Below are 17058 nucleotides of genomic sequence, written 5' to 3' on the forward strand. Positions count from 1 at the left end.
AAAAAATATAAAATATATGAGGAAGTCTAGCATCACTCACTCGTTCATTCATCCATCCATCCATTCAGCAGTTTCCTCTGGACACCTACTCTGTACCAGGGGCTAGAGACACATCAGGGTACAAAACAGAGACAAGGGCTTCCCTGGTGGCGCAGTGGTTGGGAGTCCGCCTGCCGATGCAGGGGACATGGGTTCGTGCCCCGGTCCGGGAAGATCCCACATGCCGCGGAGTGGCTACGCCCATGACCCATGGCCGCTGAGCCTGCGTGTCCGGAGCCTGTGCTCCTCAACGGGAGAGGCCACAACAGTGAGAGGCCCACGTACAGAATAAAAAAAAAACAAAAACAGAGACAAATCTTGCATCGTTAGAACATATGTGTGGGAGTGACAGACAACAAATAACTTACACAGTAGGCTCAATAATGGTAAGAGTTACTGGGAAAAGTAAAGCAGGAAAGGGGATTAGGAAATCGTGGAGGTAGATGTCACAATTTAAAATATCACGATTAGAGAAGCCTCCCAGGGAAGGTGGTGAGCCAAGTGGATATTTGGGGGAATTCAAGGTACGAAATTTCCATCACCCCGAAAGACTCCCTCACTCTGCCCCTTCGTACTCAAACACCACCCTTAACCCTTGGCAACTGTTAATCCGTTCTCCCTATGGTTTTTCCTTTTCCATAATGTCATGTAAACGGAATTATACAGTCTATAGCTTTTTGAATCTGACTGCTTTCATTTACCATAGTGAACTTGAAATTCATCCATGTTGTTGCATGAATCTGTAGTCCGTTACTCTTTTTTTTTAAGATTTTATATTGGAGTATAGTTGATTTACAATGTGTGTTAGTTTCAGGTGTACAGCAAAGTGATTCAGTTATACGTATACATGTATCAATTCTTTTTCAGATTCTTTTCCCATAAAGGTTATAATAGAATATTGAGTAGAGTTCCCTGTGCAATACAGTATGTCCTTGTTGACTATTTTATATAGAGTAGTTTGAAACTGCTAATCCCAACCTCCTAATTTATCCTCCCCCGACCTTTCCTCTTTGGTAACCATAGTTTGTTTTCTATGTCCGTGAGTCTGTTTTGTAAATATGTTCATTTATATCTTTTTTTTTTAGATTCCACATATAAGTGATATCATACGATATTTGTCTTTCTCTATCCAACTTACTTCACTTAGTCTGGTAATCTCTAGGTCCATCCATGTTGCTGTAAATGGCATTATTTCATTCTTTTTTATGGCTGAGTAATATTCTGTTGTATAAATATACCATATCTTCTTTGTTCATTCATGTGTCGATGGACATTTAGGTTGCTTCCATGTCTTGGCTATTGTAAATAGTGCTGCAGTGAACATTGGGGTGCATGTATCTTTTGGAATTGTGGATTTCTCTGGATATACGCCCTGGAGTGGGATTGCTGGATCATATGGAAACTAGTTTTTTAAGGAACCTCCATACTGTTCTCCATAGTGGCTGTACCAATTTACATTCCCATAATCCATTACTCTTTATTGCTGAGTAGTATTTCATCATTTATTCACCTGTTGGAGGACATTGGGATGTTTCTAGCTTTTGGAGATTATAAGTAAAGCTGCAATAGACATTCACATATTGATTTTTGTGTGCAGATAGGTTTTAATTTCTCTTGTGAAAATAATTCAGCAGTTGTTTTCCTGTTGTAAATGTATGTGTTGAGTTCTTGGTATGTTCCAAGATTATTCTAAAAGCTTCCCACTGGATAAAACTCATTGAAGCCTCACATCAACCCCACAGTGTAGGAGCTGTTGTTATTCCGATTTTAAGAATGGGAAAACCATAACTGAGATTAAGTGACTTGCCCAAGACGACAGCAGGGAAGCGTTGGAGTTGAGATCTGAGCCCAAGTAGCCTCGTTCTAGAGCCAGCACTGCCAAACACCATGGTATGTACATCCATTATCCCATTTAATCCTCCCAGCTACAAAATGAGATAGATGATGTTATCCCCATTTTACAGATGAGAGAACCAAGGCTCACAGGTGAAGTAACTGGTTCATAATCACACATATGTGGTAGAGTTCAGATTCAAACCAAGCTCAGATTTACCTAAATTAATATACCAAGTTAGTGCTCTTAGCTGCTCTCCTACACTTCTTCCACATATAAATTATTTCTAGTAAGTACTTCATCCTTAACTGTTCTCTAGTTGCTTTCAGGTGTGTTGATCTTGTCTCTTCCATATGCGTTTTCCTTTGTGTGTCACATGTCTGTGCCTCCTAGCACTGAATGCAGCACCCAGTATGTAGTAAATACTTAGTAAATGCTGAATGAATGACAAACAGTGCAATTGGTGTGTTCCTCTCTTTCCTGCTGTTGGAGTTTGGAGGGCTTTCCACCCATATCTCATGATTTTTTAGGAAACCAATTCTAAGCGAAACAAAATATCTTGCTTCTCAGCAATGGAACTTGCAACACACACACACACACACACACACACACACACGCCTCAGACTCCCTACTCTCAATTTGGCTACTAGGCTGATAGAGGAAACCCAGTCTATTTCACTGCCCAAGAGCCCTGCACCACTAGTTAAGGAGAATGGGGCCAGTCTGGTGGGGCCAGCTTTGTGTGGATAATTCCCCTTTCCTGGATCCAGCGACTCTACTCAAGTCTATGCCTGTTGTTATCTTTCAAGCAGTGGATGAGCCAGCAGCAGGGGAGACTGGCTTCTAACTTCAGCTTTTGTGGTTCTCCTAACGGTCAGATCTAATCCCATGTTCTCCTTTTCTGTGGAGATGCAAACAGGCAAGTCCAGCTTTACCGACGAACATTTAATTCAGCACCTATTGATGTTAAACACTGTAAATGAGACATTATACATGGCTTCTTCCCTCAAGGAGTCACAGTCTAGTTAGAGATAAGACTGAGAGAATTAGGGGACACAAAGTCTACTCCTGAATGTTGAAGACCCAGAAACAGAGGTCTCTGATGGATTCACTGTCCGAGTCCCCTAGGGTGGTGTAGCCTCTTCCAGGTGTACAAACCTTGGTTTGGACCCTCCAAGCAGAGGCCCCCTGCCTGCCTTTCCATACTTTCCTTCTGCAACTCATTTTATATTCCACAAACATGTACTGAATACTTCCTATGTGCCAGGCACCGTGCTGGCCACTGCAGGTGATCCCACATGGTGGGAGGATAGAGTGTGGGTGGGGAAGGTGGTGAGAGATGAGGCAGGGTCCAGATCGTGAAAGTCATCATAAGCAGAGCCACGAACTTTGGGCTTTTTCCTGGTGGAAATGGAGAGCCACTCCCCAGCTTGCACTTGAAGCTACAACCTAGTGTTTCCCACATGCACAAAACTTCCCCATTTCCATGTCTGGGATTATGCTGCTGCCACTACCTGGATGCCAACTCCTCCCACTTCTCCCCCTTTTTTTCACTTAATTCCACTGATTTTCAGAGGCACTGTCCATGCGTCACAGGATGCCATGTTCCTACAGCACCTGTGATAACCCCTTTGGTGACACTCATCGCCTGTAGGGAAATGAGCTGACCATGTTTCTTTTTAAAAAAATTGAAGTAGGGGCTGCCCTGGTGGCGCAGTGGTTGAGAGTCCGCCTGCCGATGCAGGGGACACGGGTTCGTGCCCCGGTCCGGGAAGATCCCACATGCCGCGGAGCAGCTGGGCCCGTGAGCCACGGCCACCGAGCCTGCGCGTCCAGAGCCTGTGCTCCACAACGGAAGAGGCCACAACAGTGAGAGGCCCGAGTATCGCAAAAAAAAAAAAAATTGAAGTAGAGTTGATTTACAATGTATTATTTCTGGCGTACAGCAGGGTGATATATGTATTCAGTTATATATACATATATGTATTCTTTTTCTGGTTCTTTTCCATTATAGGTTATTATAAGATATTGAATATAGTTCCCTGTGCTATACCGTAGGACGTTGTTGTTTATCTATTTTAAAAATAGTGGTTCATATCTGCTAATCCCAAGCTCCTAATTTATCCCTCCCCTCCTCTTTCCCCTTTGGTTACCATAAGTTTGTTTTCTATGTCTGTGAGTCTGTTTCTGTTTTGTAAATAAGTTCATTTGTGTCACTTTTTAGATTCCACATATAAGAGATATGATATTCGTCTGACTTCACTTAGTATGGTAATCTCTAGGTCCATCCATGTTGCTGCAAATGGCATTATTTCATTCTTTTTTATGGCTGAGTAATATTCCGTTGTATATATGTACCACATCTTCTTTATCCATTCATCTGTCAATGGACTTTTACGCTACTCCATGTCTTGGCTATTGTAAATAGTGCTGCAGTGAACACTGGGGTGCATGTATCTTTTTGAATTATGGTTTTCTCCAGATATATGTCCAGCAGTGGGATTGCTGGATCACATGGTAACTCTAGTTTTAGTTTTTTAAGGAACCTCCATACTATTTTCCATAGTGGCTGCACCAATTTACATTCCCACCAACAGTGTAGGAGGGTTCCCTTTTCTCCACACCCTCTCCTTTATCATTTGTAAACTTTTTAATGATGGCCATTCTGACCAGTGTGAGGTGATACCCCATTGTAGTTTTGATTTGCATTTCTCTAATAATTAGTGATTTTGAGCAACGTTTCACGTGCCTATTGGCCATCTGTATGTCTTCTTTGGAGAAATGTCTATTTAGGTCTTCTGCCATTTTTTGATTTTTTAATTTTTTTTGAGTTCTATGAGCTGATTGTATATCTTGGATATTAAGCCCTTGTTGATTGCATCATTTGCAAATACTTTCTCCCAGTCCCTAGGCTGTCTTTTTGTTTTGTTTATGGTTTCCTTTGCTGTGCAAAAGCTTATAAGTTTGAGTAAGTCCCATTTATTTTTGCTTTTATTTCTATTGCCTTGGGAGAGTGACGTAAGAAAACATTGCTACAATTTATATCAGAGAATGTTTTGCCTATGTTCTCTTCTAGTTTCATGGTGTCATGTCTTATATTTAAGTATTTAAGCCATTTTGTGTTCTTTTTGTGCATATGGTGAGGGTGTGTTCTATCTTTGTTGATTTGCGTGTAGCTAGCTGTCCAGCTTTCCCAACACCATTTGCTGAAGAGACTACCCTTTCTCCTTTCTCCATTGTATTCTTGCCTCCTTTGTTGAAGATTAATTGACCATAGGTGTGTGGGTTTATTTCTGGGCTCTCTACTCTGTTCCATTGATCCATATGTCTGTTTTTGTGCCAATACCATGCTGTTTTGGTTGCTGTAGCTTTGTAGTATTGTCTGAAGTTTGGAAGGGTGATGTCTCCAGCTTTGTTCTTTTTTCTTAGGATTGCTACGGCAACTCTCGGTCTGCTGACCACGTATCTTGTCTCCAATCAGATGCTTAGCTCCATGTCTAATAAATGTCTATATCCCCTGCTCTTTCAACATATGGACCTGGTGCAAAACAGTTGCTTGATTAAAAAAAAAAAAGTTACTGAACTATTGAATTAATAATGGTGGACAGACCCAGCAATACCCTAAAGCTATAGAAGCATCAGGGAGAAGAGACTGGAAATTGAAAGAGAGAGGGAAGACTAAATCAGGGACAGCTCCAGAGGACACGTGAAGCTGTTCTCACTTAATCTACAGAGGTACAGTCTGGTCTCTCAGCTCTGCCCGAGTCACCCATTGCTCCTGATCCATGTAAAACACTTTGAACAGGGACAGGCACACACCATGCAACCGATAGATGTTAGTTCTTCTTATTAGCAGAGGTCTTCAATCCTGTCACCAACTCTTTTCCCAGTTCTAGAAATAAATTAAGAGTTGTATTCTGTTTCTGGACCCTGATTCAAAAGCTTGACTGCTTAAGAAAGTGAGTTCTAGCCTGGAAAGTGAGGAGTTTGCCCTATGAGAGCATTTAATACAAATATTTGAGGAAAAGTTTGTCCTTCTGTTTTTATGCTTTGGTGGATTTCTTTCATTCTATCTTACAAGTCACTAACTCTCTCTTCAGCTGTGTCTAGTCTGTTTAACCTATCCATTGAGATTTTTATTTCAATAATATTTTTCACTTGTAGGAGTCCTATGTGGTTCTTTTTCACCATATCTACCTGCTCGTGTTTCTTTCTTTTTTTTGGCTGCCTTGGGTCTTCGTTGTTGCGCATGGGCTTTCTTTAGTTGCGGCGAGTGGGGGCTACTCTTTGTTGTGGTGCGTGGGCTTCTCATTGCAGTGGCTTCTCTTGTTGTGGAGCATGGGCTCTAGGCATGCAAGCTTCAGTAGTTGCAGCACACGGGCTCAGTAGTTGCAGCATGCAGGCCCTCGAGCATGCGGGCTTCAGTAGTTGTGTCTCGCGGGCTCTAGAGTACAGGCTCAATAGTTGGGGCACACGGGCTTAGTTGCTAAGCGGCATGTGGGATCTTCCTGGACCAGGGATTGAACCCGTGTCCCCTGCATTGGCAGGTGGATTCTTAACCACTGTGGCCCCAGGGAAGTCCCTAACCTGCTCATGTTCCATAATCTCTGTTATGTGGATGATAGTCTTTTAACTACTTGAACATTTTCAGCATTCTTACTTTTCAAATTGCTCTATTATTTCTTGTACATTAGGAATGAATTCTGTTGTTGGGCATGTGAACTCTTTGACCCCATAACACTGGAATTCCCCAGTTCTGCCTTTAAATCTGTGCTCTTGTCTATATTCTCTCATGTCCTTAGTGATCTCATCCAGTCTCATGGGTTCAAATACTATCCCCATGCCTGTGACATCCAAATTTATATCTCCAGCATAGATATCCTCTATTAACCCTAATTTATCCAACTGTCTACCCAATATCTTCACATAGTCTGTACAAAACTGAATTCCTTAATCTTCCCCACAAAACTCTTGTCTAACTTTGGTCTTCCCATCTGAGTTAATAGCAACTCCCTCCTTCTAATTGCTCAGGTCAAAAAATCCTAGAGTAATCCTGACTCCTGTTAAAACAGGTCAGATCATGTTATTTCTCTGCTTAAAACCAGTGACTTGCAGTGACATATAAAGCCCCACAACAAAAATAAACAAAACAAACACCCAAAAAGCTACACAATCTGGTTCCCCTCTCTGGCTTCATCTCCTATTATTCTTCCTCTTGCTTACACCTCTTCAGCCAAAGCGGTCTCCTGTGTTTTGAAACTTTCAGTGTGCTTCTGCCTTAGGGCATCTACCGTTGCTGTTCCATAATGCCATGTAAATAGAACCATATAGTACATAGCCTTTGGAGTCTGACTTCTTTCATTTACCATATGGAGGAAAAGGAAAAACTATAGAAAGAACAGATCAGAGGTGGCCAAGGGTTAAGGGTGGTGTTTGACTACAAAGGAGCAGAGTGAGGGAGTCTTTTGGGGGTGATGAAAGTTTTTTACCTTGATTGTTGTGGTGGCTGTATGACTCTATGCATTTGTCAACATTCACGGAACTGTACACTGAAGAATGAATTTCACTGTATGTAAATTTTAAAAAAAGCAAAACAAAATCACAGAAAACGGTTGCAAGTTTCAGGAAAAACTAAATGCAACATTGTGGAGAGGTGGGGAGGCAGGAAATACAATCAGACACACACAAGGATTCTCAGTGAAAAGAGGTTCACTTTATCCAGCAATGAATGAGCTGCTTCTCAAAATACATCTGACATAAAACTGTTTGAAATTAGCTGGACTCTAGCTGCATAAAAGACAGAAGGAGAGTTGACAGGCATGTGTGACTGCTCACCTGCTTCTAAGAAATTACAGTCTCTGCTAGAGCCAAATGCTCCAGGTTTAGGGACCCAGTATTTGAGATGACTGGTGTCTGATAATGTTCTAGGAAACCCTGTGTTCAGTGGAGTCCTGTCCCAAAGGGAATGCTCAGTTTCACACTGGGACAACTCTCACCAAAGCTCCACGAAGCTTACTTCGACGAACTTTAGGATCAGTGCTCACCGGAGGGCTGACTTTGTGGTTTAGATTATTCTTCCTTTCCCAGGAAGGTCAATTATCAACTCTGAACATCTGCTGACTGTGCATCTTTCCTGGTCAAATGTATTGTGTTAATGAAGTTCATCAACCATAAAACCTAGTGATGGATTGTTTCTCCCCACACCTTGCTGTGGTGGAAAGAAAGAAAGAAAGATAAAGACAACCTAGGACTTGAGAAGATCTGACCCAGAGTTATAGTTAGGCTTCAGAGCTGTCCAAATGAGCCTGGTTCTATAAAGAAGAACCACACCACAGACCTATTCTCATAAACAACTTTTATTTTTGTCCTCAGTATGTGCCCTTGAAGACTCCCAAATGCCTGGAGTTTCTGACTCTCCTTGGACCAGAGGCATAAGCATTGTACGGAACACTCAACCTTGGCTCTTCACTCTCCTGAGGGGCTAAGTCTGAAGGCCTCAGAGAGAGGGAGCTGACACTCATGCCTCATCCCAAGATGGGTAACACAGTGAACAAAGAATTAGTAAAACATAGACTCAGTCTGTAGAGGGCTTCAAATATACATATTCTCTATATATAAACCTGTTTATATATATAGGATTTCAACTTATTGGTTTCCTTGTGATTTGTAATTAAAGTACAAATGATATCGATGTTGTACACTGCTGATTTCCCCTTCTCAGCCCCCCTCCCTCCCCAACATAAATAACATCACAAAGGTCAGGTGATCCTAAGAGTTTTTGTTGTAAATATTTTGTTTTTAAAATCATTTCCCCTTCCTCCCCCGCAAACTACCTGTGAGAGTTTGGATCGGAGCAGCATGGAACGGACAAGGCTGGGGGCAGCATGGAGATCTAGTGGGGAGAGCGCGGAACATTGCTTCTCACTGACTGGCACCAGATGGGCTTCTGCATTTCCACTGACAAAAGAGGCTACGACGGGAAGCAGAGAATGTGCGATGCGGTTTCGCCCTCCTCCGAATTGGAGGAGGCTGGCTGGACCACTGAGAAAAGCCCTAAAGGCATCGAGGTTTTGGAGACAGAGCACAGCTCCAGAAATGTCTTGGCTCAGTATTTACACAATATCTTTAGGCTGCATTTTCCTTTTAAGAAATTTATGTTTCTGAGGTTGGCTGGGGGAAAGAAGGAACTTAAAAACCAAAACAAACCAATTCCCACATATGTAAAAGTCCTGTTATATGTCTTACTCAGTTATTGTCATAAACATCATTAAAAGGAGATACTGACAATGATTGGTTTCTTATTCCTTTTCTGAAGAGCATGAGAAAAGAGAGACAGAAGGGAGGAGTGAGCTAAGGAGAGCGCCGGCCCTTCTTCAGAATTAAGTGACACTGGATGGTCTGGATTCGGTTCTTGGCCGGGACAAACTCGGGCTGCAGCTTCAGTGTAGATTCGTACCACACCAGTGCTTTTTCAAACTCTTCCTGTGAGGGGCAGAGGGACAAAAGTGAGAGGGGTACTACCACCAGGCTAAATATATATGGTGACTTCTTTTTCTGTGAAAAGCACATCTGTGGTAGTGACGATCCTGCAGTATTTTCTCAGTGGATCTAAATCTCTGAGGAAAACTCTAAGGTCTGGAGGAAACAACTACCTCCATCCCCAAGGTATGAAATAACAAAGAAAATTATGGCAGAGCCCAAGAACCAGAGGGAAAGGGGAGATCAAGTTTATAGAGGTTTGGCCCAACAAAAGGAGTAACTGTGGTGGCAACAGTAAGAACCAACATTACTGAGTACCTGCTGCGTGCCAGGCACAGTGCTAGGTGCTTTATGGAATCCCTTCCTTTAATCCTCACAGAAACCTCTAGAACTATGTCTGGCAAAAGCTTGCTGTGCATCTGCCTGAATTTTCTACTGTTAACTGGAAAGATGGAAGTCATGTCAGGTATCTCAATTAGACTTGGAAATTCTGAAACAGTTTCTTATTCTCCCTAACACTTGAAAATAAGAACACGGTTTGGAAATGATCACTGCCATGGTGAAGGCGTTAATCTTTTACTTAGACTAATACTCGCAAAGAAGAGCCCAAATCTCCTGCTTAAATGGCTCCTTCTGGCCAAATGAGAGGCAGAATTCCTCATTCACAGCAGCACATTTTGCATTTACTGGGGATGAAAATAGATTCTTCAATTTTAAGAAGCAGAGAGGGAAATCTGCACATGCAGCAAGACCTACCTGTGGCCAAGATTATATCTCCTGCCTTGGAGGTCACGGGTAACACATAAAACTTGGAGCCTGAAGCTGCTCATTCTATTACCCTTCACTGAGGGTACCGTGGGAAGAGCCCCATGTGGGACCCCAAGCTTTGGACGAAAGTGCATGGCACAATTCTTGTTAAATTCGGCTATGACAGCTTCTGGGGGACCCCTGGGACTTTAAGTTCTGAAATTGGTCCTTGTTCTGAACAAGATGGCTTTGCCATTTTATCTGTAAATGGTATCCCATGAAACTAGTGGCATTCCATCATTCATCAAAGCTTTGGTGAGCACCTACTATGTGCCAAACCCTGTGAAGTGCTAGGAACAGGGAGCTGAAGAGGAGTCTCTTTCTAAGGAGCTCCTGGTCTAGGGGGAGAGACTAATACTTGAAACAGAAATTATAAAACAAGGTGAAAGTACAAGAGAAATCTGCACAGGGCATCATGAGTGCAACCATAGGGACCTAGCCCAACCTTGCAGTAAGAAAGCACGAGAGTGTGTCCGTCCATGTGGAGGGTTAGGTAAGGTTTTCTGGAACAGGTGACGTCTCTAGAAAACTGCAGGTAAATCTGACTCTATTACTGTTAAAAACTTAAGGTGCGGAACTACATAGTTGCAAATACGTGGATGAATTTCCTGTATTACTTTAAAAACTCACAAACCCCTTACCTATAAAATATACCTTTGGTGGAGAGCTAACAATTTTAGACGCAAAACTTACAGGAAACTGGAGGACACTGACACAGTCAAAGAGGGTTTGAAATCAAAGAAGATGTGCCCGAGAGAAGGTGGCAGAGCTGGTGTGCTCCGCTCACAGGCCAACCTCACCATCGCCACGTAGACGTTGCCCAGTGTGAAGTGGTTCACAGCAAAGTGTGGCGCGATCTCCACTGCCATGGTGGCCACGATGACGGCGTCGTTCCAGAGCTTGGCGTTGTGCAGGATGTTGGCTAGGCTAATGAGGGGTACGTCCTGGGGGAGGAAGGAGAAGGCGAGAAGGGAAGAGCTTTCATTCTCGGCTCTGGTGATCGTAAGTAACGTGGTCAGCGTTTCCTGGTGAATGGCAGAGTCGTGCAGCTCAGCGCGGGAGGCTGCCGTTTGCTACGGGTCTGTGATAGGGAAGGAGCGCGCACCAGCCTACCCATGCAGTACTTCTTTCATTGAGTGAGACTTGCCTCAAAAAACAAACAAACACGTCAGCTGCGTAAAAACCTGCTGAGTGCGGTTGTTGGCTTCCATCCTGGTGCAAGCTCCTGGCTGCGCTGCAGCTAGGTAAGGGAAGTCGGTGGCCCGATGCTCTGCACAGCCCACACTCTGGGGCATGCCGTCACAGAGCCAAGGGGTTTTCTGCAAGGACCGCTGCACTGCCTGAGGCAGGGGCTGGCAAGCTGTGGCCCACAGGCCAGTCCAGCCTGCTGCCTGCTTTTGTAACTTTTTATTGGACCACACCATTCCCATTCCCTTAGGTATTTCTGTGGCTGTTTTCATGCTATCATGGCAGAACTGAGTGGCTGCAAGAGAGCCTGTCTGGCCTCAGACCCTAATTTTGTACCACCTGGCCCTTTACAGAAAAAGTTCCCTGACCCCTGATCCAGAGTCTTCGCCCTTCCCTATCACCTAGTAGTACAGAGCACAGAATGATGGGTTGATCAAGTAAAAGTATTATTATCACAAATATTTATTAATATCACAAATATTTATTCCCTTTAAATGTGTTACCTGAGCAACTGCTATCTATATTGCATTGTTCTACATCACTGGGTTCTTCTATAGGAGATACAGAAGAAACAGAACAAATGACCCATCTTTGTCCTTGCTGGACACTCACAGAGTGCATGTCATTAATAGGGTCACAGAGGTTTAAGAATTTGCCTAAGATCACAAACCTAGTGAGAGGCAGAGCTGCATTTAGAACTCGGTAATGCCTGCGCCTGATATAATGTTTTACAGTGATCCTGAAGCCCTTCCTTGATGTTCCATCTTGTTGAGGTAGGGAAGGCGCAATAGTGGGTGTAATTCACAGGCTTGTGGTGGCACAAGTGGGGTCATAAGTTTTTCCGCCCTATCTTAGCCTTTTGCCATTTTCTTATAGGCTGAGCATGAGGGAGGTTGTTGAAACCTCAGAATAAACCACTGGGCAAAGGAAAGGACTGAGAGATGGAAATTCCCACCTCTGAGTTCCACTCACCTTCATTTGGTGTGGAGCATAGTGCAGGGCTTGGCGTAGGCAGTCGATCGCCTTCTTTCCTTGGCCTTTCACTCTCCAGTAGAGGGCTGCCATGCTGGAAAGGACCCAGGACGTCTGGTTCTACAAAGGAATGGTCAGCTAAGGCTGATGCTTCGTAAATAACACACTAATTTACCACCAAGATTAAGAACAGTAACACAAGTAACACAAGTTAATGACCATTTAACTGAGCACTTACCTGGTCCTGGCGGTCTGCTATACACTCATGTTCATCCTCTTATTAATCCTAATAGCAACCCTATAAGCTTGATTCTACTATTACAGTCTTTTTATAGATAAGAAAACTATGATCCAAAGAGGTTAAATATCTTGTCCAAATCCACTCAATTACTAAGTAGCAGAACTATATTTCACGCCCATGTTCTTTTATATTTAAATTTACTTAGCTTTTTGAACAGGTAATTCATTCACGTTTCAAAAACCAGAAATTATATAAGTTATATATATATAATATATAAGTTATATTATATAAGTTAATATATATATTATATATATATATATTATATATTATATATATATATTATATATATATATATTATATAAGTTACATATCATAAGAACGGCCTGTTCTTATATTGTTATATAAGTTATACAATGAAAAACCTCCCTGCCATCCTTGTCACTATTATATACAAGTAAACACTATTTTTGGTTTCTTATGTAACCTTCTAGGATTTCTTTATGCTGTATCTAAGCAAATGCGAATACAGGCTTATCTCTCCTGCTTTAGAAGCCTATTACTTATATAAGAGCTAACGTTCATCCGCACTTTGCTTTTTTCACTAAACAGTACACCTCAGAGATCTTTCTGCATCAGTGTGTAGAAAGCCTCTTCATTCCTTTGTTATCAGCTGCATAGTATTTCATTGTTTGGAAGCACCATTATTTATTTAACTAGGTCCTTATTAATGAATATTCCTCTCTCCTCCAATTCTTCACTATTAAAAACAATGCTGCAAACATGACTTTGTATAGGTGTAATTTTGTGTCTGTGCAGCGCATCTGTAGGATACATTTCCAGTGTGGACATGCTATATCAAGGGGACACACAGGTTAGTTTGATAGAAATTACCACACTGCCTTCCATAGGACTGTAGCAATTTAATATCCCACCAGAAATATACACATGTCCCTGTTTCTTTATTGCCTCACCAAGGAGTCTTATTAAATAAACTCTGGGATCTTTGATAGGTGAAAATGCGGTTTAAATCTACATTTCCCTTCTTATGAATGGAGCTGACCATCCTTTCATGTTTGACAGCCTTTTGTATTTCTTTTCTGTGAACGGCCTGTTCTTATATTGTTAATTTTTCTGTGAGGTCTTTAGCTTATCTATATGAGAAAGCTCTTTAGGTATAAGGGAGATTAGTCCCTTGCCTGTATATGAATTACAGATACATTCCCCCAGGCTTCTCAAGTCTGCCTCTGGACTTATGGTGCTTTGTGTGATATAAAGGTTTTAATTTCTGCATAGTTCAGTTCATTAATCTATTTCTGATGGCTTCTGGATTTTCAGTTAGGAAGGTCTTGTTTACTCCAAGGTTATTAAGAATTTTTACCATGTTTTTTTCCCCAGAACATTTGTAGTTTCATTTTTCACATTTTAACCTTTGATCCACTTAAAATTTAACTTGCTGTAAAGTAAAAGATATGGCCCCAATTTAATTTTTTTTTCCAGATGGCTACTAAGTTGTCTCAATAATAGTTAATGAGTAATTCCTCTCTCCCCCACTGTGATGCTACCTTTATCATATACAAAACTTTAGTACTTAATTTAGGTCGAATATTGGGTTAATTTAGGTTCAATTTTGCATTTTCCTGTCTATTTCATTCTGATGGGTGGTCTCTAACTCCCAGCCATTACAGATGAGGCAATCAGAAAACTTACCCTGCTTCCTATCTTCTTTCTGTCTTCCAATCTATTTTTTTGGTGATTTTATCATTTTTCATTGTCAGGGCACATAGCATTTATATTCTGTTCTATCACCCAATTTCCTGCCTTTGTTTTTGTATTGGTTCTACAGTTAAATACAGTCCTTGATCACTGACATTACTTTTGTGCGGCTTCCCTAGTCATCTCCTGGTTGGCTGAAGTTTATCTTCTAGTAGTTTTCTTAAGACGGGCTGATGGGAAAATTATTCTCTGAGATTGTTGTTATGGGCTGAACTATGTCCCCCCAAATTCATATGTTGAAGTCTCAAATCTCTAGTTCCTCAGAATGTAACTATTTAGAAATAAAGTATTTAAAGGGCTGATTAAGTTAAAATGAGGCCATTATTGTGGGGCCCTAATCTAATATAACTGGATTTATGTGAAGGATTTATAGAAGAGGAAGAGATACATCAGGGTCGTGTGTGCAGAGGGATGAAGGCGACAGGTGCCAACAGGGTGGCCAACTGCAAACCTAGGAGCGAGGCCTCAGAGGAAAACAACCCTGCCGGCACCTGGATCCCCGACTTGTAGCCTCCAGAACTGTGAGAAAATAAATTTCTATTGTTTAAGCCACGCCGTCTATAGTATTTTGTTATGGCACCCCTAGCAAACAAATACAATCATATAAGTTCAAAACTTTCTGTCTCTAGCCTTTATGCCTGAAGCACAGCTGGCTGGATATAAAACCATGGCTCATTCTTTCTTTCCTTGAACAATTTGCTGGTATTGCTCCATTGCCTCTTGGTTTGAATGGGGGCTGCACAGAAATCTGAAGCTAGCCTGATGTGTTCCTCCTTCTTTATGACTTGATTCTTCTGACTGGCTTCCCAAAAGGATCCTTTTTTTAAGAAAATAAAATTACCTTTCTTTAATGCCAATATCTGACACATACTGAAGAACATATTTATATATATACACATACAACAAATATGTAATTATATAAAATATACATGTATGCTGTAAAGCATAAAATAATGAATATTCCAGAAACCGCTACCCTACTAAAGAATGAACCTGCTTCTCCTGTATGTTCTTAACACTATGCCATCCTCTTGTCTTTTCTCCAGAGGCACACGCTATCCCAAGTGTTGTGTTTATTATTCCATTGCTCTTTTTTTTTTTTTTTTTTTTTTTTGTGCGGTACGCGGGCCTCTCACTGCTGTGGCCTCTCCCGTTGCGGAGCACAGGCTCCAGATGCGCAGGCCCAGCGGCCACGGCTCACGGGCGCAGCCGCTCCGCGGCATGTGGGATCTTCCCGGACAGGGGCACGAACCCGCGTCCCCTGCATCGGCAGGCGGACTCTCAACCACTGCGCCACCAGGGAAGCCCTCCATTGCTCTTTTTAAACACCGTTCTATCACTTACGCACACATATTTGCTCCAACAACACAATACTTGTTTGCGTCTTCCTGTGCCTTGGAAACATGGTGTAATCACCCTTCTGGGGCTTGGTGCTCTTATTCGGCCCTCTAAGATCCATCCATGTTGCTGCATGTAGTTTCAGTTCATTAAATTTCCTTGCTGCACAGTTAAATGTCCATTAAGTGAATATACTATAACGTATTTATACGTTTTCTGTAAATGGGAGGGTTTGAGTTATTTCCTGTTTTTAAGTTAGCTTCCCGTTGCCAATAGATGTACAAAGAGGTTCTCTAGTCTAGATACCTAGGGGTGGCACTGCTGGGTCAGAGGATGCGCAAATGTCCAACATAACAAGAGAAAGCCAAATTGCTTCCTAAAGGTGTTATGACAAGTTTCAGTGCTATCAGAAATGTTTAAAAGTGCCTCTTGCTCTATATCCTTTCTAACTCTTGGTATTATTAGTAGGGATAAAACAGCATCTTACTGTGGCCTTTATTTGCATTTCCTGATTATTAGTGAGATTGAGAATTGTTTCTTGTGTTTATTGGTCATACATATCTTTTTTCTGTGAAATGTCTGTTAATATCGTTTATACATTTTTCTATTTTATTATCTATCTTTCTCATCACTTTATTTACATGCTCTGCATATTAATCCTTGTAGGTTAAATGTGTTAAATGGATTTTCTCTCACTCTGGCTACTTTAATTTAAAAAATGTCTTTAATTAAAAACTTTTAACCTTTAATATACTTGAACTTAATAACGTTCTCTTCTCTAGCTTATGCTTGTATATCTTCTTTACGAAATCTTTTTGTACTTCAAGGCCAGAGAGATCATCACCCACAGTTTATTTTAATTTTTAAAGTTTTGTTTTTGATACTTGAGTCCTTAATTCACATGGAGTTCATTTTTTGTGTATGATGTGAGGTGAGGATTGAAATTAACTAATTGCCCCAGCAAGCTTTCTGAATAGTCCCGTCTCCCCATTGATCTTCCACAGCTCTGGGTACACTAGAGACTTTCTGGGCTTCCTATTTAGTCCCCCTCATTACTTTTGCTTATTCCTTGAGCAAATGGCATAATGTCTTGTAATTTTTCATAAAAGTAAGGCAATTCTCACAACCTATCTTCTTTTCAAGAGTGTTATGTCTGTTCTTTACCCTTCCATATTAATGTAAAGATCTGCTTTTTAAGTGCCATAAAAAAAACCCTGTTGTTATTTTGATTACAGTAGGATTGACTCTATAAATCTAATTGGGGAAAACTGACATGTTTATGGTGTGTGTCTTCTTATCCATGAACATTACATATCTTTGTTTATTTAGGTCTTTTAAAATGTCTTTCAATAAAGTTTTATCACTTTCTGCACCTAAGTCTCACGAC

At 41.5% G+C, this 17058-nt stretch overlaps 1 protein-coding gene across 4 annotated transcripts in view; it reads right to left on the reverse strand.

The window, feature by feature from the left end:
* Nucleotides 1–17058, reverse strand: part of TTC17 (tetratricopeptide repeat domain 17) — a 166369-nt gene that overhangs the window by 2447 nt on the left and 146864 nt on the right. For 3 of the 4 annotated variants that reach the window (XM_022592214.2, XM_022592215.3, XM_022592213.2), the window contains 3 exons: nt 12320–12439; nt 10960–11103; nt 4–9355 (listed from right to left, as the gene is read on the reverse strand). In XM_022592214.2, coding sequence (XP_022447922.1) covers nt 9224–9355; nt 10960–11103; nt 12320–12439 — 396 coding nt within the window. In that variant the 3' untranslated portion in view covers nt 4–9223. Of the gene's footprint in view, nt 1–3; nt 9356–10959; nt 11104–12319; nt 12440–17058 lie in introns of those variants that run through there. The other variant, XM_089914911.1, reaches the window with a different exon arrangement.

This window comes from Delphinapterus leucas, chromosome 7 (genome assembly GCF_059928025.1).
Source record: "Delphinapterus leucas isolate spDelLeu-1000000601 "Yukka" chromosome 7, BTC_Dleu_Yukka2, whole genome shotgun sequence".
Lineage (NCBI taxonomy): Eukaryota > Metazoa > Chordata > Mammalia > Artiodactyla > Monodontidae > Delphinapterus > Delphinapterus leucas.